The 25,183-nt window shown below is 34.6% G+C and overlaps 4 protein-coding genes across 14 annotated transcripts in view; 1 reads left to right on the top strand and 3 right to left on the bottom strand.

The window, feature by feature from the left end:
- Positions 1-10,420, bottom strand: part of ralgapa1 (Ral GTPase activating protein catalytic subunit alpha 1) — a 66,155-nt gene extending 55,735 nt beyond the window's left edge. For 5 of the 9 annotated variants that reach the window (XM_059519990.1, XM_059519995.1, XM_059519994.1 and 2 more), the window contains exons 1-9: positions 10,087-10,419; positions 5,387-5,497; positions 4,177-4,226; positions 3,586-3,643; positions 2,140-2,183; positions 1,691-1,874; positions 1,118-1,233; positions 661-799; positions 313-521 (exon numbers count right to left, since the gene is read on the bottom strand). In XM_059519990.1, the coding sequence (XP_059375973.1) occupies positions 313-521; positions 661-799; positions 1,118-1,233; positions 1,691-1,874; positions 2,140-2,183; positions 3,586-3,643; positions 4,177-4,226; positions 5,387-5,497; positions 10,087-10,225 (1,050 nt within the window). In that variant the 5' untranslated portion in view covers positions 10,226-10,419. Of the gene's footprint in view, positions 1-312; positions 522-660; positions 800-1,117; positions 1,234-1,690; positions 1,875-2,139; positions 2,184-3,585; positions 3,644-4,176; positions 4,227-5,386; positions 5,498-10,086 lie in introns of all 9 variants that reach the window. The other 4 variants (XR_009424965.1, XM_059519993.1, XM_059519991.1 and 1 more) reach the window with 3 other exon arrangements.
- Positions 10,421-11,578: 1,158 nt separating this feature from the next.
- LOC132113173 (breast cancer metastasis-suppressor 1-like protein-A) lies at positions 11,579-15,138 on the top strand. Its single transcript, XM_059520994.1, has 10 exons — positions 11,579-12,035; positions 12,492-12,582; positions 12,689-12,816; positions 12,909-12,988; positions 13,224-13,320; positions 13,403-13,492; positions 13,580-13,644; positions 13,715-13,754; positions 13,967-14,093; positions 14,179-15,138. Exons 1-10 carry the CDS (start codon positions 11,900-11,902, stop codon positions 14,303-14,305), a joined length of 981 nt encoding a protein of 326 aa, XP_059376977.1. The 5' UTR covers positions 11,579-11,899; the 3' UTR covers positions 14,306-15,138.
- Positions 15,139-16,845: 1,707 nt separating this feature from the next.
- Positions 16,846-20,757, bottom strand: LOC132112492 (leucine-rich repeat-containing protein 57-like). Of its 3 annotated transcripts, XM_059519986.1 has the most exons (7): positions 20,493-20,757; positions 19,944-20,030; positions 19,630-19,773; positions 19,407-19,542; positions 18,200-18,468; positions 17,927-18,112; positions 16,846-17,261 (listed from the first exon to the last, which is right to left on the bottom strand). In XM_059519986.1, the coding sequence occupies exons 3-7, from the start codon at positions 19,711-19,713 to the stop codon at positions 17,220-17,222; spliced, it is 717 nt and encodes a 238-aa protein (XP_059375969.1). In that variant the 5' UTR covers positions 19,714-19,773; positions 19,944-20,030; positions 20,493-20,757; the 3' UTR covers positions 16,846-17,219. The 3 variants fall into 3 exon arrangements, with proteins under 3 accessions (XP_059375969.1, XP_059375968.1, XP_059375970.1); XM_059519985.1 differs by lacking the exon at positions 19,944-20,030; XM_059519987.1 differs by lacking the exon at positions 19,944-20,030 and having other exon boundaries at positions 19,630-19,729.
- Positions 20,758-23,020: 2,263 nt separating this feature from the next.
- On the bottom strand, positions 23,021-24,085 carry il17a/f2 (interleukin 17a/f2). The gene is made up of 3 exons (XM_059519989.1): positions 24,034-24,085; positions 23,685-23,851; positions 23,021-23,340 (listed from the first exon to the last, which is right to left on the bottom strand). Exons 1-3 carry the CDS (start codon positions 24,064-24,066, stop codon positions 23,118-23,120), a joined length of 423 nt encoding a protein of 140 aa, XP_059375972.1. The 5' UTR covers positions 24,067-24,085; the 3' UTR covers positions 23,021-23,117.
- Positions 24,086-25,183: the final 1,098 nt, after the last annotated feature.

The following is a 25,183-nucleotide window of genomic DNA, read 5'->3' as shown; positions in this document are numbered from 1 at the left end:
TTCATTTGTGTTCCGAAGGTCTTACAGGTTTGGAACAACATGAGGTTGAGTAATTAATAACAGAATTTTGGATGAACGATCCCTTTAAATCTATTCATCACATGAAGTAAATGTATCTCTTCACAAGTCTTGGACTAAAGTGCTTGATTCATTAGGATTTGTTTTACAATGCCTTTATGGACCTTATGGAAGCTTTGATAACCTGTAGATTTTCATTTTTGGATTAACTATCCCTTTTGAAAGTACCACCAACCCTAAAACTACATTAAAACCATTACAGCATCATACATGTGAAGATCTGTGTGTTGCTACCTGGATGTTCTTTGGCACGTTTTCTCCTTCCATGCCAGGGATGTGTGTTCCTGTGTTTGACCGCGGCTCCAGCCAGAAGGAGACCAGCCAGCGGATAAATATGACTCTGGCATTGAGGAAGTTCTCTTTAGTGCAGTACAGGGCTTCATTGGTCTCTGGGTCTCTTTTTACAACTATGTAGTAAGGCTTTGGTCTCATGGGTGGAACCTCTTTTATAAAACAGGACACAAATCCAAATGAGACACCTTATCATCCTGAGGAGTTATAACTGGATAAATATTTCCTCAAAACAAGGAGAAATAAAAATTAGGTTTGCTTTGACAAAAACGAATGATCATTATCTCTTACCCAGGATTGGATTGTACAAACTGGTCTCCTTGGAGAAGTTGGGGAAGATATGGGGCAGGTAATACTTTTTGAAATTGGCGAACAAGAAGGCAAACCCCTTCTCGTGGTTCTCCTTGCACTTCCATTCTAGACTTTTGGCCTGTAGGGAGACAGAACACACATGGAAAGCTGAGCACATACATAGCAGCTGGGACAAAAGAGCCTGTTTGTGTTTGGTGGAGGACACTGGGGTTGGTGATGGCAGGCAGTGCATGGTGCTGTTGTTTATGATAGGGAGGGTGTGAAGCAGAGCAGCCGTTACAGCGCCAGGGAAACACATCGCTGCAGCAGAGGTATCTGGCATCAAATGCATGCAGATCTGGGGTCAGTGGCATGTAAGTTTGGTTTCCGCAGCTGTAGCATTGGGTCTGCGCCAGCCTTGTTAGCATCAGCAGTGTTAGTAGGAGGAGGGGAGTACCTGGTTTACCATGTATTTTAGTAGAGCCTCCAGGAAGTAGCCAGTTAGATCTTCCTGGGATTTGTCTCCTGACTGGGGCGGCACCAGGGGACTGATCTCCTCCGGGGTCACTTGAGCTGCAGAAATGGACAACAATATGTTTACCTTGAAAATACTTAATACAAATCTTCCTGCACAGTCCACACAAAACATTAACTGAAGCTAAACTGCACAACTGAGTAATTCAGAAGTAGTTGCGGTTATGGTATCACAACAATGAGACAGTTTTGTTATTTATTAACAACTAAACAACTAAAACAATTACAAATAATTTGTTAATTGCTATCAATCTGATGTAAATCAACCTGTTGTTAAAAATATAAATGAATATTAGAAACATTGCTTTGGCAACTAACAGACAATAAGTACTAAAATTATAATTAAATAACAACATCTGGGATGTTGAAACAGCTCCTCTACATGCAAACATAAAACTAAATTCATAATTAAATAACAACAACAACAAAAAAATTAAAACTAGAAAAAAAAGACAAAAGCACACAATAAGACTGCAAAAAGAGACTGCAAACAAACCCTCACGCTCCTGAAGGTTAAGAGGAGGGCTGATCAGATTATCCAGTGTTCGAGGGCCTAGCTCGGACTGTGGTGCAGGGAATCCTGGGATTAGACAGGCGAAGATCCAGAGCTGCTCTCTCAGAGCGTTGTGCTGCAGAGCCTGCATCCACAGAAGGAAGAGACGCACCCCTTCCCTCCGGATCTATACACCACACATACAACCACATTATTGGTTAAAATGATTTTTGGCAGCCTTCACAACCTTGGTTATGTGGGCAAAATAAATAAACTTAACATTTACTGAATAATTATACACTCTAAGACAAAACCATTTAAGAAAATAAGGACTTCAAAATATTTATTTAAAATTAAAAACAAAAGAATAATCACTCATACAATGACCATGTTTACTGAGATTTTGACCTTTTATATAATGTAAGTTATGTAATTATTTAGACATTTAATACCTTTAGGGAGTTTCCAGTGTGTAGCAGTTTCTTCAGAATGAGACCTATGAAGCAACACAGTAGTTTAATCTGAGGAACAAATTTATAGTTTATAAATGAGCTGGCTTACTAGATCATTCTGGAAAACATGTTTGCTCTGGTCTCTTTGCTTATAATCTGTCAGTGATGTTTATCTGATTGTATGGAATGTGGGTTTATTAAGAAAAGAGCAAAGTAAAATAAATCTGAAAATCCTTCATGTTATTGTTATGGTCACATATTGTTTATCTCACTGATGAAGGACTGTAATGTCAGAGTTCTCGGTCAGATCTGGGTGTTTCTGAGCACCAGGTCCTTGGCATTCTCTGTGTTTATCTTGGTGGTCTGTGTATCCTTCTGCTAAAAGACTTTAGAGCAGAGGAAAAGGAGAGACCACCGGACAATATACCGTATTTTCCGGACTATAAGTCGCACTTTTTTTCATAGTTTGGCTGGTCCTGCGACTTATAGTCAGGTGCGACTTATTTATCAAAATTAATTTGACATGAACTGAGAGAAATGAACCAAGAGAAAACATTACTGTCTACAGCCACCAGATGGCGCTATATGCTCCTCACTGCTCCTGTAGTCTACCACTGAGCAGCATAGGGCGCCCCCTTGTGGCTGTAAGCGGTAATGTTTTCTCTTGGTTCTTGGTTTTAAATAAATGCGACTTATAGTCCAGTGCGACTTATATATGTTTTTATCCTCATCATGACGTATTTTTGGACTGGTGCGACTTATACTCAGGTGTGACTTATAGTCCGAAAAATACGGTATGATATGAAGACCACCCCAACCAGGCACAAAGTATCACCATCAGATCTCTTCCATGTGAAAATAAGATTTTTGCCCTATCTTTATGTGACTTGGTTTCAGGTTTTTTTTTTTTTTTATAGTGAAAGCTCATTAGTCCAAAGCTACACTCCATTTACACTACCGTTCAAAAGTTTGGGGTCAGGAAGACTAATATATATATTTCTTTTTAAATTAGCACTTTTACTTCAGCAAGGAAGCATTGAATTGACAAAAGTGACGGTAAGGACATTTATAATGTTATAAAAAAATTTTGATCTCAAATAAATGTTTTTCTTTTGAACTTTCTATTTATCAAAGAATTATAAAAAAAAAAAAACAGTTCCACAAATATATTTAAGCAGCACAACTATATTCAACATTGATAATAATAAGAAATGTTTCTTATGCGTCAAATCAGTATATTGTAATGATCTCTGAATGATCTTGTGAAACTGAAAAGTGGAGTAATGGCTGCTAATAGAAAAAAGTTTCACAATATTACAGTTTCTACAGTATTTTCAATCAAATAAATGCAGCCTTGGCCCTTGGTGAGAGTAAGATACTTCTTTTAAAAACCGTATCTACCCATAACTGTTAAACAGCAGCATTTACAAAAGTAGAAATGTTCACCTATGCTGTGGAACTGCCATCTTCCTTGTATTCGTTCTGGTAACAGCTGTAGGATTTTCTACAAGGTAAGCACATGAATTTGACTATATGTAATCATGTTAGCACATGCATTTAAACAACTCAATCAATGTAGTAACAAGAGAAGAAAAAATGTTGTGAGTGTAGCATATTTTTACATTTTATAACAGATGAACAGATTTGTGCAAACATGCATTACTGGACTTCCTTGTGACAACAGGCTGGGATGTTGCAATAGCTCCTCTCCACACGGTAATCACACCTGTCTCATCATTCACCATTACAAACAGCCCATAGGGGCATACCAGGTAAGAAAAAGTTACAGCGTGACTCATAAGAAGCATTTAGGGTGTGGTAATGAACACCTGTTTTCTGTGTGAGAGACTCACAGTTATCTGTCAGGTGCACGTCAATCTCTCTTATCAATGATCTCATTACTGATTCCTCAGTAAACATGATCTTAGTGGATCTCGTAACAGTGCGAACATTCATATTGCACCAGATGGGAGTCAAAGCTGATGAGCTTGAACTAATGCTTTTAAATAGCCATCAATGATTATGTATATTTCTTACCTCAAAAATAAAAAGGATAGAATCAAGCTCTTCTCTTTGCGATTTGTGACCTGTAGGAAAAGTAAAACGAACACAAAACATACTGAACGTCATCAAGGGATCACAGAAACCCACAGGGCTGCTATTAATAGTTCAACAAACAAGGAATACGCATCTCTGCAGGAAACATGGGACACTCAACATGTGGCATCAAGACCAGGAGATCAAAACAATATTTTTAATCAATTTTATTGAAAGATGTGTGTGTGTGTGTTTAATTATATTATTATTAAAAACAAGAGGCAAAATGCAAGTTACATGTCTTCACAATTCATTCATATATATATATATATATATAGAGAGAGAGAGAGAGAGAGAGAGAGAGAGAGAAAGTATTGTATATAAATACAATAATCAATTTAACTCAGATAGTCATCACAAAAGGGAAGAACATTTCTGACATTACTTTCGTTTCATTGCAACTTTAAAAACCTACTCTATGAAAAAAACAAAACAAAAACATAATTCATTGCAAATGTTTTCAATGCAGGCTAGGTCCTCCTACAGTTATCTAACAGTCTGAATAAAGTCTTGCTGAACAAGTTGGTTAAACTTAAACCCTCAAGGTTTTTAGCCGACTATCTGAATAATAACATATCTGTTTTTACTTTTTACAAAAAGAGTAAGACAAGAACGCATATTAAGTAAGTGGCAAAAGTCAAAGCACGAAACCCATTCCACCTCTCTCACCTTTTCTGTCCTGTCCTGTTTGAGTGTCCTACAAAAATAAGGCAAACTACCTAAAAAATGAAATTATAAAGAAAGTACATGGGGGGAAAAAACTGGGACAAATGCTTGTAGCAAGCAATCTGAACAACCTGAACCATAGCTGCAACAGAACAAGGCAAAATGTTAAGACATCAAACGAGAGGTCAAAGACAGTGAGCAGCTCTCTGAATACTCAATGAGCAACTGTGCAGTGTATAGCACTCTCTGTGCACTATAATGAGACCGTGTGACCGGACATGGCTAACTGGGGGCTGGCTAATTTTCATCACAAGCCATTTCATGGAAACTTGCTCACTAAAACTGTGACTTCTGACTGCGTGTTTGCTGAGAGCACACAATGTGTAGGTGAGCTGAAAAACAAGACAATCGAAACCTGAAAAACATTAAACTATCAAACAACAGAGCAGAGAACATTCTCACGAGATGGGTGATAGATACAAACCTTTCTGTTTCAGGTTAACCTCGATGGTGACGAAGTTTTCAAAGAACACATAGTAGATGTGGGAGTAATTCTGCTCGAAGAGGTGTTTGAGTTCAGCAGGCTCCGCATTTTCTAAAAAACAAAAAACAATGAATCAACTAATGATTTTAGGACATGTTTTTTTTCTTTGTGAAATCATTTTTGTAGAGTTGTACAATTTAAAACTGAATGATTTTCTTGGTGGTGTTTTAAAAGGAAAAAACATGTCTCAAATAATTAATGTAAGATGTAAACTTCTTGGAAAGCACTTTATTTTGCTAATATTTCAGTGTGCAGTCAGTCAGCACTGACAAACACTCTCTGATACATTATTTTTCTTTACAAATGTTTGGATGCCAAGAACCCCCAAATATGATAATCCCATTGCTGTGGAAGCCACTGAATAAATGTAAAGGCAGCTAGAAACATATTTTAATGTATAACTTAACAGCCCATTATACTGTGTGTGAGAAAAATATTATTAAGAGAGATAATAAGCCAACATGTTGTTTAAAAATACAATAATTGGCTTTTATACTTCCATTGTATAAAGCAAATGATGAAAATATTATCTGGAATTTTTTATTGTCTAGTTGACTGAGTGATCTTTAATGTATACATATGGATATAAATATTTCGATTCATATCAATTTTATTTGTGCAGCACTTTTCACAATAAATATGACTCTCAGTGGTTTTGCAGAGAAACATGTCCTACAAACTCCAATAAACAAGATAAAGACAACAGTGGCAAGGGAAAATCATCTGTACTACAAACGTACTCAAATGCCCACTTGTTGCTGCCATTCCTTCACTATCTGATCCAACTCATGCTTAATATCTTAAGCGTGGCTTAATTAAAATGTTAGTTTTATAAAGAGAAGCATGCAAAATAAATGCATACTTTATATTAATCTAAAAACCAAATTTCTTGTATTTATGCGTGAAATTATAGATCAAAAGATCCCCAAGATCTCGAGAAACAAATTTTAGGCCCGTGATGTCATTGTGTACAGTGTAAAATGCCCCTTTATGCTTTGTCTCTCTTTTTCACGAACAGCTTCAGATTGGTCTCTTTCAGAAATCAGGATGTGTGCAGGTCTCTTTACTGATGCTGATGTCTATTGCAAGCCGCAGCCCAGCAACACAAGTCAATATTTGTACTTTAAAGCTCCTCCACGCAGTCCAGCTCGACTCATCACCCCTAATGCAGCTGGTTCTGGTCGCACGCTCAGACCTCAGTCAAGTGCCCGCTCCAGTCTGTTTATAGATCTGGGAGCCAACATGAACACCAGAGCCAATGCAGAGACCTGGTGCAGATAAACTCTGATAAATATTCAGACCAAGGGTTACTTATGCCATTACGGAGTCAGCATTAGCAGTTGAGGAGTCATACTTGTTCAGCAAATCACTTTGGGCATGCTAGAAATACTGAGAGAGTAAAAATACTGTTTGAACTTCACAAAATGATTCACTCTTGCCTGCAACCCACAGAATGAGGATTGTCTTTTATAAAGAGATTACAAAGAAAACAGAAACATGAGAAACATACTGTACAAGAAAGCATGCAGAATTGCACTTTTTTTTGCCATTGTCAAAACCTGATGTTTTTACTAATGCATTTCTTTCATGTCACTTTCAAAAACACCCTATTTATAAGGGCATTATTAATGATGTGCAAATAAAACAAAATTTTTTTTTTTTTTACATGCACATTAATAAAATAATTAATTATTTTAGTTTTTGGTTTGTTTTATAGTAATTGACAACAGCATTATATAGGGATGTCAAAAATAATAATGCTATAATAAAATATAATATTTCTAAATGAACATTATTAATAATATATTAATAGTTATTTTTTAGAAACCATTTGAACTTTGATTTATTAATAATTTGATCTCTTCGGGTACTCGGTTACAAAAATCCTCACAATGTCCTTCCCTTATTCAAACTGACAATGATTAACAGTGCTGTAGTGAACCAGAGCCCTACGAATTTTACAGATTGTGATGTATTTCAATAATCTTTGAGAACAGACAGACGGAGGGGAATTTTGGCTTAAACTACACAACATGAGAGAGAACAGACCAACGGATGGTGCTACACTGGCTGTCGGAAATATTTGTGGTCTAAAATAGAACACAGCAGCGAGCCCAAGTGCCTGACGGTGTATTAGAATCACTCAAAGATAATGGCCCTCATCTTTAAAGATGAACTGAACACCATGAAAAGAACGACGCCACAGACGTTCCCAAACTGTCAATTTCAAAGTACGCACAATGTATGAGGGTGCAGAACTAAATACAATCCTTCTGATGTCAGGATGCTAAGTAAAAAGAATGGAAGTCTATGGAATTTTTTTTATCATTATTTGAATTGCTTAGAAAAGCAATAACATTACTCTTCTTAATGAGAAACCTTTAATATCCATTGTACAAATGGTGCAGGTCAAATTACATGTACTTTTTTAGTTTGTTCAAATCTCTAACCCCAAGTATGCGTCGTAGTAACAGTGATGCATTCATTTCAATATCTATATCAATCAACCTTAAGATCTGTGGTAGTTCACAACTTATTGAGTGTGCAGCAATCCTTTGAGAGCCCATTTAATGACTGACTTCACATAAAATATCACTGTTGTTCACATCAGCAATTCTCAATGACAGCATGCTAAGGATGCCGATTGATCTGTTGTACAGAAAAGCTAATGTACAGATGCAGAACTTCACACATAAATACACATTATATTCACAAGTTCAAACAGTCCCACTTGTATTAAGTTAAAGGTAGTTCTTAAAATCTCAAACAGTGTGTTTCCAACACACCAATCCATTTATTTAGGCTACATTTCACTTCCTCAGGTCCCCAAATGCACAAAAACTGTTGTGCACAGGCTCTTATTTAGGCCACAATAAGTGGATGCATGAAATGAATAGCGTTTCATATATGAATGTTGAGTCTATCATTTTATAGTGAAAAAAATAAATGGACCAAACATAATAAAAAATGCACCATTGCTGTAAATTCAGGGTGGAATCAATCAGCTGGGACATGGTGATACAACATTAAACCGATATCTGGATCATGTTACCATAATGTACATAATACACCTCTAAAAATAATTAATCAGTCACATTACAACATCAACGCATAGTATTTGATGTTACACAAGTGTTACTATATGAAACAATCACAGACATTTTAACAATTCCCCTTTTTACCTTTTCCTTGCCGTTCGTAGCAACATCACATAGTTTTTCATTTCTAAACCATCATCAGCATTACACAATGGCACCAGGAAGCCAGATAACACCACAGAAAGCAATTCAGGAAATGGGGTCGTGATTGGACAGTAGCCACTCCAGGGTCGGCCAACATCTCAAACAGGACTCTTTAACCACAGACACTACACCTTCACTGAAGAATCTGCCTTGTTACATAAACCATTCTCATGTCCAACATTCAGGAAGTCAGTGCAGCTTTAAAGCTAAACAACTCATGAATCTGAGGGAACCGGCCTAAGACAGACTCCTTCTCTGACTTCCTTGACAAATCCCAAAGGAAGTGCTGGTTTATTTCTGTTATTCTGTGACGTCCCACCCAGTCCTGAAGAACAGTATCTTTGCTGTCCCCACCCAAAACATGACTACTAATCTCTAATCTCCAGCCAATTTGACCTTTATTGTTTTAAGAATGACAGACCACAAACCTGACAGTTCTTGTTGATATTGAGAGATTGCAAATCTACATTTCCAGTTTTTCCCAATTGCTCTGACTCAGTTCTACAATGGTTTTTTGTTTTATATTTCTCAAAACAATAAGTTCAGATCTCTGAACAATTAGTCGTTGTTCATACCAGATTTGAATTTCTTATTAATTTAGGCATATTGCATGTTTGGGCAAATGTGTGTAAAAGAGTAAATATAATTGTTTACAATTTGCAGAATGCACATTGCATTCTGATCATGATTATTTGATTCTCAGTGAATCTGAGTGAATTATTCAATTTCGATTGGGTAAGTTAAATAAAAAAAATACTAATTACTAATATATATATATATATATATATATATATATATATATATATATATATATATATATATATATATATATATATATATATATATATATATATATATATATATATACACACACACACACACACGTTAATAAGCCTAACAAGGGAATGTCAATTATTTAATTGAATAACCATTAAAGTTAGTAAAAAAAAAAAAAGTAAAAAAAGTGCATGCAGAACATATATATACATACACACAAACCTAACATGAGAATGACAATTATTTATTTGAATAACTATAGTTAGTTAGTTAGTATAAAAAAAAGAAAAAAAAAAGTGAAAAGTGCATGCAGAACATCTTCTCAACAGATTCACTGACAAACCAATCCATGTGTCATATCAAAACAACACCCACAGCAAAGACATAAAAACACTTAACCATACAAAAGATCAACTCAAAATACTATAAAACCACTGCATACCTGGCCACGCTTCTAAAGGTAACCCTGTCAAAAATTGTCAAATGTTTTCAAACATAAAATACTGGTAAACACCCCATTGCTGATGGTGCCTTCATTCTCCTGTGTATAGCGTGTTAGCTCCCTGCAGGGCAATACTGGGACCATAACACGAGTAACGTACAAATAATGTTATTTCTCACCAATAACGATTCTCAGATGTTTCAATCTTGTCAGCACGTCCTTCTTGGGGTCCAGCACTTTCTGTGTCGATTTCCTGACATCTCCATGAGGTTTTTTAGAGAACATTCCGAGATGTTTTGAAGAGCTGATGATAATCATCCGTTAATTTCCCTCAAACATGGAAGGGGTTGTCAGATTTACGGCTCGAAAGGTGTTATGGGTTGTGAAGAAACTAGAGGAAATAGAAGTGAGGCGTGCATTTTTGCAGAGGAGGTCAGACAAAAGAAAAGAGCAGCCAGCCCTCCTCTGTGTGTGTGTCTTGTGAACTACACACACCTCTCTGAAGAAGATCTGAAAACATGGCGGACGACGCGATATGAAAAACAGCTTAATCGAGGCCAGAGTCATTCAACGCTCAGACGTCATCGAATCCACAGCACAAGAGAAACATTATACAATCATAAACTATATCTATTAATTCATTTTTAAGTATGATTATAAAAATGTATAAGACATTTCTATACGATTGTAATGAGATATGTTTATTGGCCTATGTGTTTTTTGCATTCATGTTTTATTATGTATTTCTTTTATGTAAGCTGTTTTAATTAATATACCATTTTCTGTTTGTCATTGTATGTCATAAAGTGTATAAATTTATTGTGCTCATTTCTTCAAGACTGAAAAAAACCTTGCCGACTAGACAGAGGTTGACCAAAAAAAATGCATAAAATACTAAATAAGCATTTTCTTTTTGTGGTGTTTTATTACATATTTAAAAATCTAAACATATACTTACATGTATAACTTAAATATAACATATACTTCAGAGTGAAATAAATTATTTAATGAAATAACCTCTGAATTTAACCTCTTTTTAATTTTTGTTGGTTCATGAGGAAAAGCATTTGCATTTGCATGCTACACAAGTTCCAGGTTTTTAATAATCTTAAGATAATAGTGATATAATTGTAAGCTGTTTTCCTGCCCTGATACTGTTCTGTATTAGTTAGTATATTGATATATTATATAATGAATTAATGAATTGATGAATCAATGAAAACACAATAAATCTTTCAACTTTATCTTAATTGTTTAATTTTTACAAAACAGGGAGGAAAAAGTATTTGTGTTCTTTATATATTATAAATTTTATTTTGAGTTACATAATTACTTTTGAGAATAAATTAATAAAGCAAAATATAAAAAATAAGATTATGATAATGTTTGGAGATTCTGAATTATTGTTGCATTGTGAAATTGTCTGAAAATGAAATTGGTTAAAACTGGTTAATAATAAATTCGATTTTATAAGTTTACTTGATACAACATTTAAAACAACACAATCATTTCATCCAGTCGTCCATCGGTTTATACAGCCTGTAATTGCAGCCGTAAACACGCTCTCCACAGGACGACTGACAAAGGGGAACTGTAGTTCTTTAGTCCACTAAGAACAATAGTACCGGAAGGATCGGTGTCAACATAAAAACTACAAGCCCCAGAGTGCTACAACAGCGCACATTACGCGCCAGCGTCCCATCTTTTCAGAGGGTGGCATGGGTTTAAAAAAGCAAAACATAGGGTTTTTTTGTAGTTTGCTAAAGTAATAAAATAGGTCAAGCGATTTAATAAGCAAGAGCTGCCTGTTTTCTTTCCATCATATCTACACTAATCGACAACTGACGTTACTGGTAATTTGCAGGATTTGAACGTTTGTTAGCATGATACACCTAACGTTAGACGTGTAAACACATCTGCTCGCATAAAAGATTGATTTGTGAGAATTAGTTAAGTAGATTTGTCGGTAGTCTAAGTTTAAAAAAAGAAGGGATGCCAGTGCATTCGAGAGAAAAGAAGGAGAGCAACCATGAAGAGATGGAGGTGGATTTCCCAGAGCAAGAGGGGAGCAGCTCAGAAGATGAGGATACTGAGAGCTCGTCTGTCTCTGAAGATGGGGAAAGTTCAGGTGCGAGACGTTTGGTTTTCACTAGTTAGATATATGGGAATAGATGGATACATGTTAATATGCATTGCACTTAAAATTGCAATACAAGAACCATGCAAATTAGAAAAAAAAAATTCCATTCAGTATGTAGAAGGGTTTGTTTCTTCATTTGAGCGAAAATTTCTCATTACATAATTTGCTATGCAGTGAATGGGTGCCGTCAGAATGAGAATCCAAACAGCTGCTAAGTCTTTCACAAATCTTCCATATGACCCAAGACTATTAATTAATTGTGACTTGACTCTCATGCTGACGGCACCCATTCACTGCAGAGGATCCATTGGTAAGCAAGTGATGCAAAGTTTCTCCATATGTGGTTTGATGAAGAAACAAACTCATCAACGAATATTCATCAAATCTTCATTTTTGGGTAAACTGTTACTTTGAATAAAAAAAGAAACAATTTTTTACTCACAGAAATGGACGATGAGGACTGTGAAAGAAGAAGGATGGAATGCATTGACGAAATGACTAATCTAGAAAAACAGTTCACTGACCTCAAAGACCAGTATGTACCATCCTCTTGTTTGTGTTTAATCTGTCTATGAATATGTTATTTACAAGTATATACAAACTTTTCCACACTGGTCACTAAGTGGTCATAATTTCTTTAGGTTATATAAAGAGAGACTGAATCAAGTTGATGCCAAACTTCAGGAAGTGATGTCAGGAAAGGCACCAGAGTACCTGGAACCCCTTGCAAATCTTCAGGAGAACATGCAGATTAGAACTAAAGTTGCTGGTCGGTCTGATGTCCAAACTGAACATTGGATTATTGTTCTTTGATTTTGATTTTGCATTGTCTCATTGTTGCAATAATACATTCATGCGTAGGTATCTACAGAGAATTGTGCTTGGAATCCGTGAAGAATAAATACAACTGTGAAACCCAAGCAGCGTTCCAGCACTGGGAGGTGAGCTTTACAGATGTCTTCTATCACAAATATCACCTAAACAACGGTGCATGTCTGAAATGTCTTGTTGAGTCTTCATAACATAGCCATACAGGAGTATTTATATTACTTCAAGCTGTTTTATACTCTTAACAGCACTAAAAGCCTGCCAGTTACCACATTAATATATGCATCTATTTAAACAAACTTTCTAAATTAAATACAATTCTAATTTGTTTCACTTGATCTCTTCTAGAGTGAAAAACTGTTATTATTTGATACGGTGCAAAGTGAATTAGAAGAGAAGATCAGACGTTTAGAGGAAGACCGGCACAGTATAGATATTACCTCAGGTATTGAAATTGTGAATAGTCACAAATAATTTAGTTTTTTATTGAGTTGTTTATACAATCTTTGTCATATTTCCCTTTACAGAGCTCTGGAACGATGAGTTACAATCAAGAAAAAATAAGAAGAAAGATCCCTTCAGTCCAGAGAAAAAGAAAAAGCCTGTCGTTGTGTCCGATATCCTTTACTTCAACCTGTTGTACATATACCTATAATCAGAATTTGCTTAAAGTCTGTCATTTGTACATTTCTTAACATGTGCACGGCCATATATAGTTTACATGCTGCAAGACCTGGATATACTGGAAGACTGGACTGCTATTAGAAAGGTTAGACTGTCAAAAACATAACGAAATTATTATTGTAAAAGAAATGATGTTTTATGTTAATATCTTGTAGGCCATGGCAACATTAGGACCTCACAGAGTAAAGACTGATGGTAAGATCATTTCTATGTGCTACTATTTTCATAACTATATTGAAGTATATTATTTTTCTAATATAATATTACATTATTTATTAGTTAAATACTAATTACTACAGTTGGTCTTTTAAGCTCTCTTCAGCTTATCCTATAGGTTCTTTATTATGTAATGTTTAAGTTGTTTTTTGTGTCTTTAGTAACAATAGAACTTGCAAAATTTGCTCTAGTCTCTTCAAAGAGTGAAAAACACCAGCACAATGCCCGTTCGGAGGATGGACGCTTGTTTTACGACGGAGAATGGTACAGTCGTGGACAAGCCATATGTATTGACAAGAAAGACGAGTATCCTACGAGGTGAGGGATCCTGAATTACCAAGCTCATATTGATTATTTTGCAGCACATTTGTCAGTTATTTTTCCCGTCTTCTGTTTCAAACAGCGCTGTAATAACTACAATCAATCACGATGAAGTCTGGTTCAAACGAGTCGATGGGAGCAAGTCAAAACTCTACATCTCACAGCTTCAGAAAGGCAAATACACCATAAAACATGCCTCATCTACCTGAGGTCTGACCAGTCGGATATGTTTAATAGTGTCATTTTCTGTACAGTATATCATGATTTAAATACCTTTTTTGATGTTTAAAAACAGACATGTTTGTGAATATGTGTAATGTGAGGAAAGTTGATGTTGTTTTATTGTATATATTCAATGCAACGCCATCTGAAAGATTATTACACCAAACAGGTAAAAAAAAAGTAATATGATTACTGGTGTAGTTATTACCATGAAATGTGGGACTTTTGTATTTTGTTGAAAATACTGAAATTTTCCATTTCAGTTCTGATGTGTAGTTATTTGTAATGCCATATCTGGCTAGCAAATGGTTTCCTACATGTTTTTTTACATTTCTGCCTCATCACTGTGTTCAGAAACTAATGATATGGAACAGTTTGTGTTTGCCATTTTTGGTGGCTTATATTGAAAGGGTCTTGCTTGTGCAACATCTTATATAAAATACAGATATTTGAAGTATTTTAGGAGTGAATAAACAAGACGTTATCACACTTTTTCCGAGTCTCAGCTCTTTGAACAGCTGTTTACTGTTCATTGTGTTCTAGGAAGATGTGATCTTGCTGCTCTATTTACAGTCTAAAGAGTCATTTATATATGGAGAATTGGATTGTAATGTGCATTTCAGCTCTGGTCATTAGTTCAGTGTTCTTTTCTATGTTGGGTTATAGCACCACCCTTTGGTTTTTGTTGTACTGTGCCTGTTGTTTTTTATTTCTTGATTTTCCTGATTCATACATATTTCTGAAAGGTCTGTTCTGAATGTATTTTTGAGTTATTATGAATTCACATTGAACAAAATTACAAATACAGAATTCAGTATCAGACCTTTGTTGTCTTTTATTTATATTGATATAGATATTGTATATCCTCTTAGAATAGAATGGGTTTTAGATGAGACAGGGAAGTACCGTATTTTCCGTATTATAAGTCACACTTTTTTTCATAGTTTGGCTGGTCCTGCGACTTATAGTCAGGTGCGACTTATTTATCAAAATTAATTTGACATGAACTAAGAGAAATGAACTAAGAGACATGAACCAAGAGAAAACATTACCGTCTCCAGCCGCGAGAGGGCGCTCTATGCTGCTCAGTGCTCCTGTAGCCTACACTGAAGACATAGAGCGCCCTCTCGCGGCTGTAGACGGTAATGTTTTCTATTGGTTCTTGGCTCTAAATAAATGCGACATAAAGTCCAATGCGACTTACCGGTATATGTTTTTTTCCTCATCATGACCTATTTTTGGACTGATGCGACTTATACTCAGGTGCGACTTATAGTCCGAAAAATACAGTAGTTCTGTAATGGAAAGGTGTGTAATGTTATTATCTTTGCACAACTAATTTAGTTAGTGGAGTGATTATATTAAAACTGACTCATGTTTGCCATAGCATTAAAGGAATAGTTAGTTCATCTGGAAATGAAAATTTACTCACCCTCAGGTCGTCCAAGATGTATATGAGTTTGTTTCCTCGTCTGAAAAATCAAAAAGCTGATAAAAACAATTCATAATAACTGAAATAACTTCTTTAAAAGCAATCATTTGAATCACTGATATGTCCTGAGTTGTCTTCTTATGGAGCACACTATTTGCTTGCATCAAAAGTCATGAGTGTAATAATACTGTACAGAAGGTAGACAGATAGATGTACTTTATTCATCCTGAGAGGAACATTAAGGTACAATTAGCTTGAAGATGTTGTAATTTTAATACAGTGCAAGCTTTATTCTGTGGCTGAATGTTGCAGCATTGCAGCATAAAAACAATGTAGTGGCATAGTATATTGAGAAGAAGGAACATGTATTTTACAAATGCTGCATTAGAGTCACTCATTGCTGCTTTTGGGGAATATGTTACATTTCTGATTATAAAATTCCCATTAGTGTGCATGCATTCATTCACTGAAAGAAACACTCTGTTAAAGAGATAGTTCACCCAAAAATGAAAACTGTCAACATTCCAAATTCTATGGAAGTCAATAGGGACCAGAACCTGTTCTTCAAAATATCTTTGTGTTCAGTAAAAGAAAGTCATACAGGTTTGGAACAACTTTAGGCTGAGTAAATGTTCACAGAATTTTCATTTTTGAATAAACTATCCCTTTAAACAGACGAGATGCCATTCAAGTGTGCAAATGATAGATGCATACATAGACATGACCATAAAGAACAATAGATTTAGATCTCAAAAAACTGCATGAAAATACATAATCCTTCACTAAAATGCTTTTTGAGTTACACACTTTTATGGTAAGAAAACTTGCAGAATGAGTTACACACTTTTATGGTAAGAAAACTTGCAGAATGTATAAATGTATAAAAGCAAAGTGCACTGAATTAAAACTGAATGTTGTGTTATAAATATAAATATCGACTGGCATTTCATGGACAGTAATCAACGCTGAAACTCATATGCAGCCTTTGTTGTCATAAAAAAATGGCTGCTTCATAAATATCACTTGATGGAAGTTTTGAGACCACAGTTCAATCAAAATAAATGAATCAATAAATGCTCAGCAATAGAAACAAGGTTACATGACGTATAATATTTTAGTTAGTTCTCTGAAAGAAAGATGTTCTATAAACAGACGTGGCATTAGTGCACCTGAATATAGAGAAAAAACTGTTCTCCAGTATAAATGTCCTCATGAAGCCGAGTCTGCATTATATTTCGGTTAATAAAATCTTTGCTAAAGAAAGAATGATGCAAGGTCCATACACTGCTGTCTGTATTGTAATGTGATGAGCAGCAGGGCTGGGGTTTTTGAGCCATCATTCTACCGAGTTGTGAAGCACTCTTAACCATTTTTCCATTCTCATCTTGCTGTTTTCACAAGCAGTCTCAGCTGAAACCTTTCTACGATAAGCCCAGAGCCGAGGACAGCTGCAGCAAGCCTCTGACTGTTCACGCAAATTTCTTTTTGGTTGCAGTGAAACGTTCCATGTACTGAAAAACAAAGATTAAAGCAAGTCATTATTTATTTTCTACTGACTTACACTACCATTTAGTGTAATTATAAACAAATCTGCTCATTTTGGAAAATTAAACGTTTGCTTATAACTTGATTGTAATAAAAATCTCATAGTGAAAATCAAACTCATAAAGCTTTCAATTGATGCCCTGTTGACATCTGGAAGTAAGATCTGTTTTGGGCGAAATAATAACAAGTGGACTAACTAGATGTCAAATCAAACTTCATTCAGAATCAACACCACACACACAAAATAACATCTACAGTGTAAACAGCACTGCTTGAAACATTAAAATTGCTCTTAGATTAATAAGTGATTATATTTGGGGGAAATTATAGTATTATGTCTTCCTGGATTTTTGCCGCTTCTAAAATCCTATTACACCTTACTGAAATGACTGGTTAGTCATTAAATTTGAATTTGTTTCAAAAACAAATAATTGGACCAGTTTTGTTTTACATTCAAACTTAAACTGTGGTATTTTCCAACTTGGAAAAACGTGATATTTATATAAGAGGATGAGACACACAAAACTGACTATTAACACTGGACCTGGAATCTAAACTAAAAAGAAAAAAAATCAACTTTTATGCATTCTTATAGAAGGTTTAAGAGCTATAGGAGTAGACACAAACTTACTTTATCATATCCTTCTAGGTCACGCAACATTTTAACTTCAAATAAGTTGCCCTCCACGGACAGCAGGGACACCTGGGAGTCTGAGAGGATGGAGGATGGGATAGAGGAGAGCTCCAGACAGTTCTCCTCCAGCCGTAAGACCTTCAGTCTGGGAGCACGAGACACCTCTGGAGAAAGGTTCGAAATCTGAAACAGAACAAACACAGTGCAAAAATTCACCCTGACACATCTATACCACCACATTTCCTGAACATAAAAACAAAAAAAACTCACCTGGTTCTGATTGAGGTTGATTTCAATGGCTTGCAGTTCGGCCACTTCTGCAGGAACCACCTGGATCTTATTCTTGGACAGGTCCAGCACATCGAGCTGGCGAAGGGTGCCGAGTCCACTAGGAACCTCCTTGAAGTAATTCCCAGACAGGCTTAGGGTGCGCAAGGACTTCAGCTGACCCACCGATGAAGGAAGCTGATTCAACTGGTTCCCATTTAAAATAAGAGTCTCCAGCTTCTTGAGTTTCCCGATGTCATTTGGTAGACTGGCTGCACACATAAAAAAAAATCATATTCTAATGGAGTGTTTAAGGGTTCATATCATAGAATACAGGATCCTGTGCAATAATATGACTTACTTTACTATGTAGACACTACATAGTAAATGACACTACATAGTACGATTTACTATGTAGACACTACAGTAAGACATGTTTAATGAGCAGTGAATCAGAATGTTAGAATGAAATTCAGCTTTGCATCACAGGAATAAATTTTTTTATTTTTAAATATTATTTATAAATATTTTTAATATATATTCAATTAGAAAAATTATTTTAAATTGTAATAATATTTCACAATATTACTGTTTTTACTGTATCTTTGATAAAATAAACACAGCATATATATATATATATATATATATATATATATAAATCTGTGATCAATTTTAAGTGTTTGTGTTTTTTAATTAAAATTATAAATTTATAATTACATTTTTTCTATTTTTTTTCAAATAATAATATTTAATGTTTATATTAAAATTACAATTAAATAAGAACGATGTACACAAATGAATTAGTGAAGGCCAAAAACTAATTTTAAAAATGGGGAAAACTTCAAAGAAATATTGGCCAGTATAAATCTTCCCCCAATACTCATCAAAAATTATTATAAATTCTTATTAGCTATTATGAAAATGTCTGTCGTTAACTACCCAAAAATAGTTCACTATTCATCAGTTTGACAGGGGATCACTACTTTCACATGCAAAGATGTTAGCCAATCACAACAGAGGTAATCTACATAAAAAAGCCTTAAAAGTACAGAAGCAAAATGAGAATATTTAATTCTAAAAAATGACAAAAAATGAGCAAATAATTATATAAAACTATGTTTCGATTGCAAAAAAAAAAAGAATAAATGAAAGTGTAGAATGATAAGTTGATCTTTATGTTGGCCATATTTAGCTATTTGTGTACACTTACTCAGTTTATTGCTGCTTATGGTGAGACTCTTGAGCTGCTGGAAGACTCCTATGAATGCTGGAAGCACCTCGATTTTGTTGTTGGACAGATCGACAGTCCGCAGGTTTCCGGTGAGTTTCTGCAGCTCCTCTGGGAACTACATGAACAAAGACATCAGTCCATGAGGACATCGCTGCTAAGTGCATCAGAGTGGTGAATATGATTATGATAAGCCTATTAGCACCTCTATCAAACCCTTTCCAGTCAGCTGAAAGACTCCAGTCTTCTCAGATGTTTCCAAATGAGCTTTGAGCGCACTGTTCCCCATTTACAGGATCTGGATGCTGCAGATGCTGCTAAATTTGATATCAGTAAATCCACTGGAAGACTAGTTAGATAAAAAAATAATATATATATATATATATATATATATATATATATATATATATATATATATATATATATATATAAAGTTAGTTAGTTACCAAGGTTATTGTGTAGTGATCATTATTTAAAGGAATAGTTCACCCAAAAATAAAAATTTGGTAATTTACTCACCCAAGTTGTGAGTTTCTTTCTTTTGTTGAACATAATAGAAATAACTGACAGAATGTTGGTAACCGAACAGTTGCTGGTAGCCACTGACTTCAAGAATTGTAAGGTTGAAACAAATTTAGGACGAGTAAATGATAACAAAATATTAACTTTTGGGTGAACTAATTCTTCAACTCTTACCGTTTAGAAAATATAATAGAATGAGTTATAAAAAAATTAGCAACTTTAGCAAGGTTCCAGTAGTAATACACATGTATTAGATTCATCACCGACTCATTCATTCACAAATTATTTCGTACAACACTACTTGAACATTTAAGATAAAATCGTATAGTTATATATAGTGCCCATAGTAAAAACATAGTAGTAGATCATCTAATCCAGCTGACGTAACGTTAATCATTTCTGAGCTAAAAACAAACAAACACATGGAAGATTGAACAGCTTTGGAGAGGCAAATATAATCTTTCAGCACTTTAGCGCGAAGTCTAAATCTGAACATGCGCGACTGAAAACCATTTGTGTGTTATTTCAGAGTAACTTAATATTTACCTTAGCCAGCTAGCTTGACTGGCTATCTGTGAATCCACAGTATGACAATATGTGTAACGTTACAGCAGGAAAAGTTTACAGAATCCCGTTGGCTAGAGCTAAAGAACCTTCATTGAGCGCTTAATAAATGTTTAAAACAGTAATAAAATATTATCGGATGGTGATCCAAGGCGGTGATCAAATGGTGATCTAAGGAACTTTGTCCATCCCCAGGATGATGTTTGCTTATGTAGAAACAGACAGATGATTGAGGCTCTTGTGTGTAATTGCACCTCCCGTCCGCTAAGCGGCGGTAAAAGACAATGTATCCTCCATTTCGTGTATATCGCCACTTAGTGGCTCGGCTGTGACACGGCCTCAATGATTTGTACAGTCACTGTTACATTAACGTTACATCTAAATTTGCCATGCATTCATGCAATGCATTATAAATAACTGGTCTCCCTTATAAAACGTACACAGATTTGGGGTTACCATATTTAAGTGTACTCCAGCTATTATTAATACGTTAAAATAATAATAAATCATCTCATTCACTGCTCTGTTATTCATAAATAAGATAACAGGATTGCAATTTAGACTAAATTAAGTTGTCAGACAATTATTTATCAGCTACTTATGTTAGATGATATTTCATCAAAATTATATACTCACAATAAAAAAAAACATGGAATTTGCACATCATATATTGAAACAAAGTCTACAACAATAAGCTATAGAAAACACTTCAACTGTATGAAACATTCAGAATAGCTTTGATTCAGTTATGTTCTTTTTGGATGACATTGGTGGCAATGATTGTTGTAGTAACAACAACTAATATTGTCTATAACAGATACTATGGTAACCATAGTGAATGTTTGTCAGGGCTGTACAGTGTTGAGTGTCAGAGACCACATCCACGTCCTGACATGTGGTAAAAGATGTAATTGTTGCTATTTAGTTACTTTATTATATAACAACTAGTTTCTCTCTTCTAACTAAAGCATCAGTTAATAAAATAAAATTTTAAGGGTACCACAGCTTCATTGGGGCAGTACCCATAGATGTACAACTTTTTTAATCTAAGGTTAAAAAACGGTTTATAGTAGTACTTTATAGGTACATTTTTAAGTTACTATTTTAAGATATTAATGCAGCTTTTAGGCATACATAAGGTAAAACTGTTCCCCAGTTTTTCTCCAGTGACAAGCTATTGTACACATATTCATAAATTCATAAAATGTTAATTGTCTATTATTAATTGGTCATATACAAATATCAAAAAGTTTTTTTTATGTTTTATTACTCTTTTTTTCCTTTCTTTTTTTGTAACATAAGTTTATGCTAAATTAATAAACGCAAATATATAATAAAACTGTAATTCAGGAACTATTTTGTTTACAAAAGATTCAAGATTCAAGATTTTTATTCATCACATACACGATTAGATATAGAGCATATATAACCAGCAGTGAAATGTGAGTAATAACTTAAAATATTACAATTATAGTGCACATTAATACACAAGTAAAAGCACAAGTCTGAAACAAGTAATAAAGTATATTGTAACATTGAAACAAACAAGAAATTTTAGGAGGTTTCGGTCTGCACACACTATTACTCTCGCAAAAGCTGCACTTAAGCATTTTTTGTCTTCCATATCCTGTTTCAGCAACCGGGTATTCTGATAAACACTTAAGAGACAATACTGGTGTATTATAATCTGTGTTTAATGCAACTTCTATATTTGATAGAAGTATAGTATAGAGCAGAGTCTACCCAGTTAATGCAGAATGTTCTCAGAAGATTGGCTAATGCTCTGGCGAGGTTCTTTCAGGATGTCTAAAGTGTCCAAGAAACATTGCTCGAAAAAGTTGCCCAGCAAAATTGCTCAAAATGATACCCCATGTATCATCAGCATCAAAGTTTTGAACAAACATTCTTCCAGTACTGTAAGCTATCTGGTCTTTAAAAATTTTAACAAAACATAACATGAAAATGATTTATGCATCATTCATAGAACTTTTTCCCCCCAAAAAATGTTTAGTTGGATGCTCGTCTAACATTTTTTTAAATGTTACAAAATGCAAACTTTTCTTTGTTTTGTTGTGGTTTTTAAATTTGTTGCAAAATGTTCAGAGAAAATTCAAAAGTAACGTCCCTGTATGTTTGCAAAATCATAAAATGGAATGCTCCCTTCACATGCACATAACCAAGAAAAGTATTTTTAAACTATCAGAGAACGTTTAGAAGGAAAAATTAGAAAATATTCACACATAATTTTATTAGCTGGACAGCATGGTTTTTTTTTTTTTTTGCATTTCTTTTATTTTATGTTTTTTCAGCAAAACCATTTACATCCAAAAATGTAAATAAAGTGTTACAATGTTTAACTACCTCAAGACTTCAGAGAGTTTACAATAAAGATTATGACAGTAATAGATAAATGTTATGATTACTATAAAACTATGAAAAATATGTTTAGATATTTTATAATAATACTAAATAAATAAATATCTGCCAAGTGCCTGCCAAATCAATAAATGCAAAATTTAATACAATTTTAATTCAGGAACTATATTAAATGTCGCAGTTTCTTTGGAACAAATAAATGAGTTCTAATATGGAAACAATCGAGTAATTTTAGGAGGTTTTGGCCCACACACACGTACAGCCCACTATTACTCTCTCAAAAGTGGCCCTGAAGCACTTCCTGTCCTCCGTATCCTGGTTTAGCACCAGAATCTCCTGATAAATGGGCAATGAGTTCAGTCTCATATCCACGCCATTGGGAAGGGTGCAATGTTCTGAACTGCACTGGGCTTCAAAGATGACCTGTGGTATTCTGCGTGGTGAATACTTCGGTCTGAAAGCAGAGAAAACAAGAAGCTATAATTGCTCTGAGATAAAACCCACAGAACTAACCAAGACCTGTCTTTTGATTTCGCACTGATGTCACATGGCCCGTTGTATCTTAAAAATGCTTACATAGTAGCCATGAGAGCTAGCTTGATGTTAACCTCCCAAATAATACATCTGATTCCTGCTACATCATCAAACTTTCCGTATGCCATGAAATGTATATGATTTGCGTAGACAAAAAACAGATTTAAACATCGTTCTACCTCTGTAATTATAAATCCTAGTACTTTTTGATTCACTTTTGAGTTTGGCGAATGTATCATTTATTTCTGTGACTTTTTAACTCACATCCAGGTCCATGCAGATAGTGAGCGGTTGTGGATGTTGCCATTTCCCTTTGAGTCTGCATCCAGAGAGGCATGAATCTCATTGGAAATCGTCAAACTAGTGTCACATATTTTTTTCTGCCCTTGTTTGGCCAATGTGAGGTTCGCCAACACACAGCTCAGCAGGACCTAAAAGAAAAATCATTATCTGTTCTTATATTTCATTTAAATCAAACCATTTCTGAGCGGAGGACTCTTTTCTTCACCACATATTACATTTAAACTTCATTCTAAAAAGATTAATCTCTAGTAAAGCAAGCATATAGTGCTAGCATATTAGCATCGCTAACAGAGTTAAGTTATCATCTCACCATGTATTTAGCGTTGAAGAAGCTCAGAAACATCTTTAATGCCCTCTTCTTATTCTCTTGTGATGTGAAAATGATTCTCTTTCACCTCATCTATTTATGCAATGCTTGATCGTGATTGCATAGATAATATGGCCTACCTCTGACCTGGATTCCCTCATCAGATCAATTGATAGGTGATTGATGCTACGTTTAGACCTACATTTTTCCTCTCACTGCCAGTAATCTGACCTACGGATTAAAGATCAGTCTATGTTGGCATTGTTGCGGATCCATTTTACCGAATTTCAGTGGGAAACAAAAAATGCTGAATCATAATAATCAGGCTTTTGGGGTGAGTTATCAAGATTTGGGATTCTGATCAATCTTTTAGTCACGCTTCAGAACTTTATTTGGTTGTGTCTTGTCTGATTAGGTTTTACACATGGAGAATCATTTAGAAATTTTTATTAAACGCAACTTGCGTTAATTTCATGCCAGTTTAATACACTGAAAAAATGGATTTGAATGTCACTAATAATTACAAAGAAATTAACACAATGAATATAGTCACAGTGATATAAAAATTTCTTTAAAAACATACAATTGTGTTTGTCTTATTTACAACTATGAAAAACATTTTTCCCCCTTTTTTATAGTGACACTTTTGCAATTATTAAAAGTTCTTAAATGATGAATTAAGGTTTTTATCTGGTCTTTGTGATGATGGGTTTCTACAGTCAGCCTAATGGATCAACCAAATAGATGAATATATTTTCCTATTAAAAATAAACATACATTTCCTGCTTTCTGACTTATTGAGAAAGCACAAATGACAAGCACTGAATGCTTGTATTCTATCACAGTTGGTTGGTTTGCACCCATGAGACAATTAAGACCACCTTAAAGACTGTTGGATGTTATTTAAAGGGATAGTTCAACCAAAGAAGAAAATCTTTCATAATTTACACACCCTAATGTTGTATAACTTTCTTTCGTGGAACAACAACAACAAAAACAAAAAAGAAGCTATTTTGAAGAAAGTTGGTAACCAAACTGTTTTGGTTACCAGTGATGTCCATTAAAAAGATACTTCTCAAATGATATTCTTTTATGTTCCATAGAAGAAAGAAAGTCATACAGATTTGAAACAAGACGAGAGTGAGTAAATGAT

The sequence above is a fragment of the Carassius carassius genome, chromosome 32 (genome assembly GCF_963082965.1).
Source record: "Carassius carassius chromosome 32, fCarCar2.1, whole genome shotgun sequence".
Taxonomy (NCBI): Eukaryota; Metazoa; Chordata; class Actinopteri; order Cypriniformes; family Cyprinidae; genus Carassius; species Carassius carassius.
The sequence above is the reverse complement of the archived record's forward strand: the minus strand, read 5'-3'. Positions and strand labels throughout refer to the sequence as shown.

What these genes read in the sequence shown, in the direction of transcription:
- LOC132113173 (XM_059520994.1), top strand. Translation starts at nt 11,900, where the DNA reads ATGCCAGTGCATTCGAGAGAAAAGAAGGAGAGCAACCATGAAGAGATG. An exon ending in TTCACTGACCTCAAAGACCA is followed by an intron (nt 12,583 to 12,688) that starts GTATGTACCATC and finishes TAATTTCTTTAG; the next exon opens with GTTATATAAAGAGAGACTGA. An exon ending in AAAGCCTGTCGTTGTGTCCG is followed by an intron (nt 13,493 to 13,579) that starts ATATCCTTTACT and finishes TAACATGTGCAC; the next exon opens with GGCCATATATAGTTTACATG.
- LOC132112492 (XM_059519986.1), bottom strand. Translation starts at nt 19,713, where the DNA reads ATGGGGAACAGTGCGCTCAAAGCTCATTTGGAAACATCTGAGAAGACT. An exon ending in CTGGAAAGGGTTTGATAGAG is followed by an intron (nt 19,543 to 19,629) that starts GTGCTAATAGGC and finishes TTGTTCATGTAG; the next exon opens with TTCCCAGAGGAGCTGCAGAA. An exon ending in CATAAGCAGCAATAAACTGA is followed by an intron (nt 18,469 to 19,406) that starts GTAAGTGTACAC and finishes TTATGTGTGCAG; the next exon opens with CCAGTCTACCAAATGACATC.
- il17a/f2 (XM_059519989.1), bottom strand. Translation starts at nt 24,066, where the DNA reads ATGTTTCTGAGCTTCTTCAACGCTAAATACATG. An exon ending in TCTTCAACGCTAAATACATG is followed by an intron (nt 23,852 to 24,033) that starts GTGAGATGATAA and finishes TTTTTCTTTTAG; the next exon opens with GTCCTGCTGAGCTGTGTGTT. An exon ending in CTATCTGCATGGACCTGGAT is followed by an intron (nt 23,341 to 23,684) that starts GTGAGTTAAAAA and finishes CTCTGCTTTCAG; the next exon opens with ACCGAAGTATTCACCACGCA.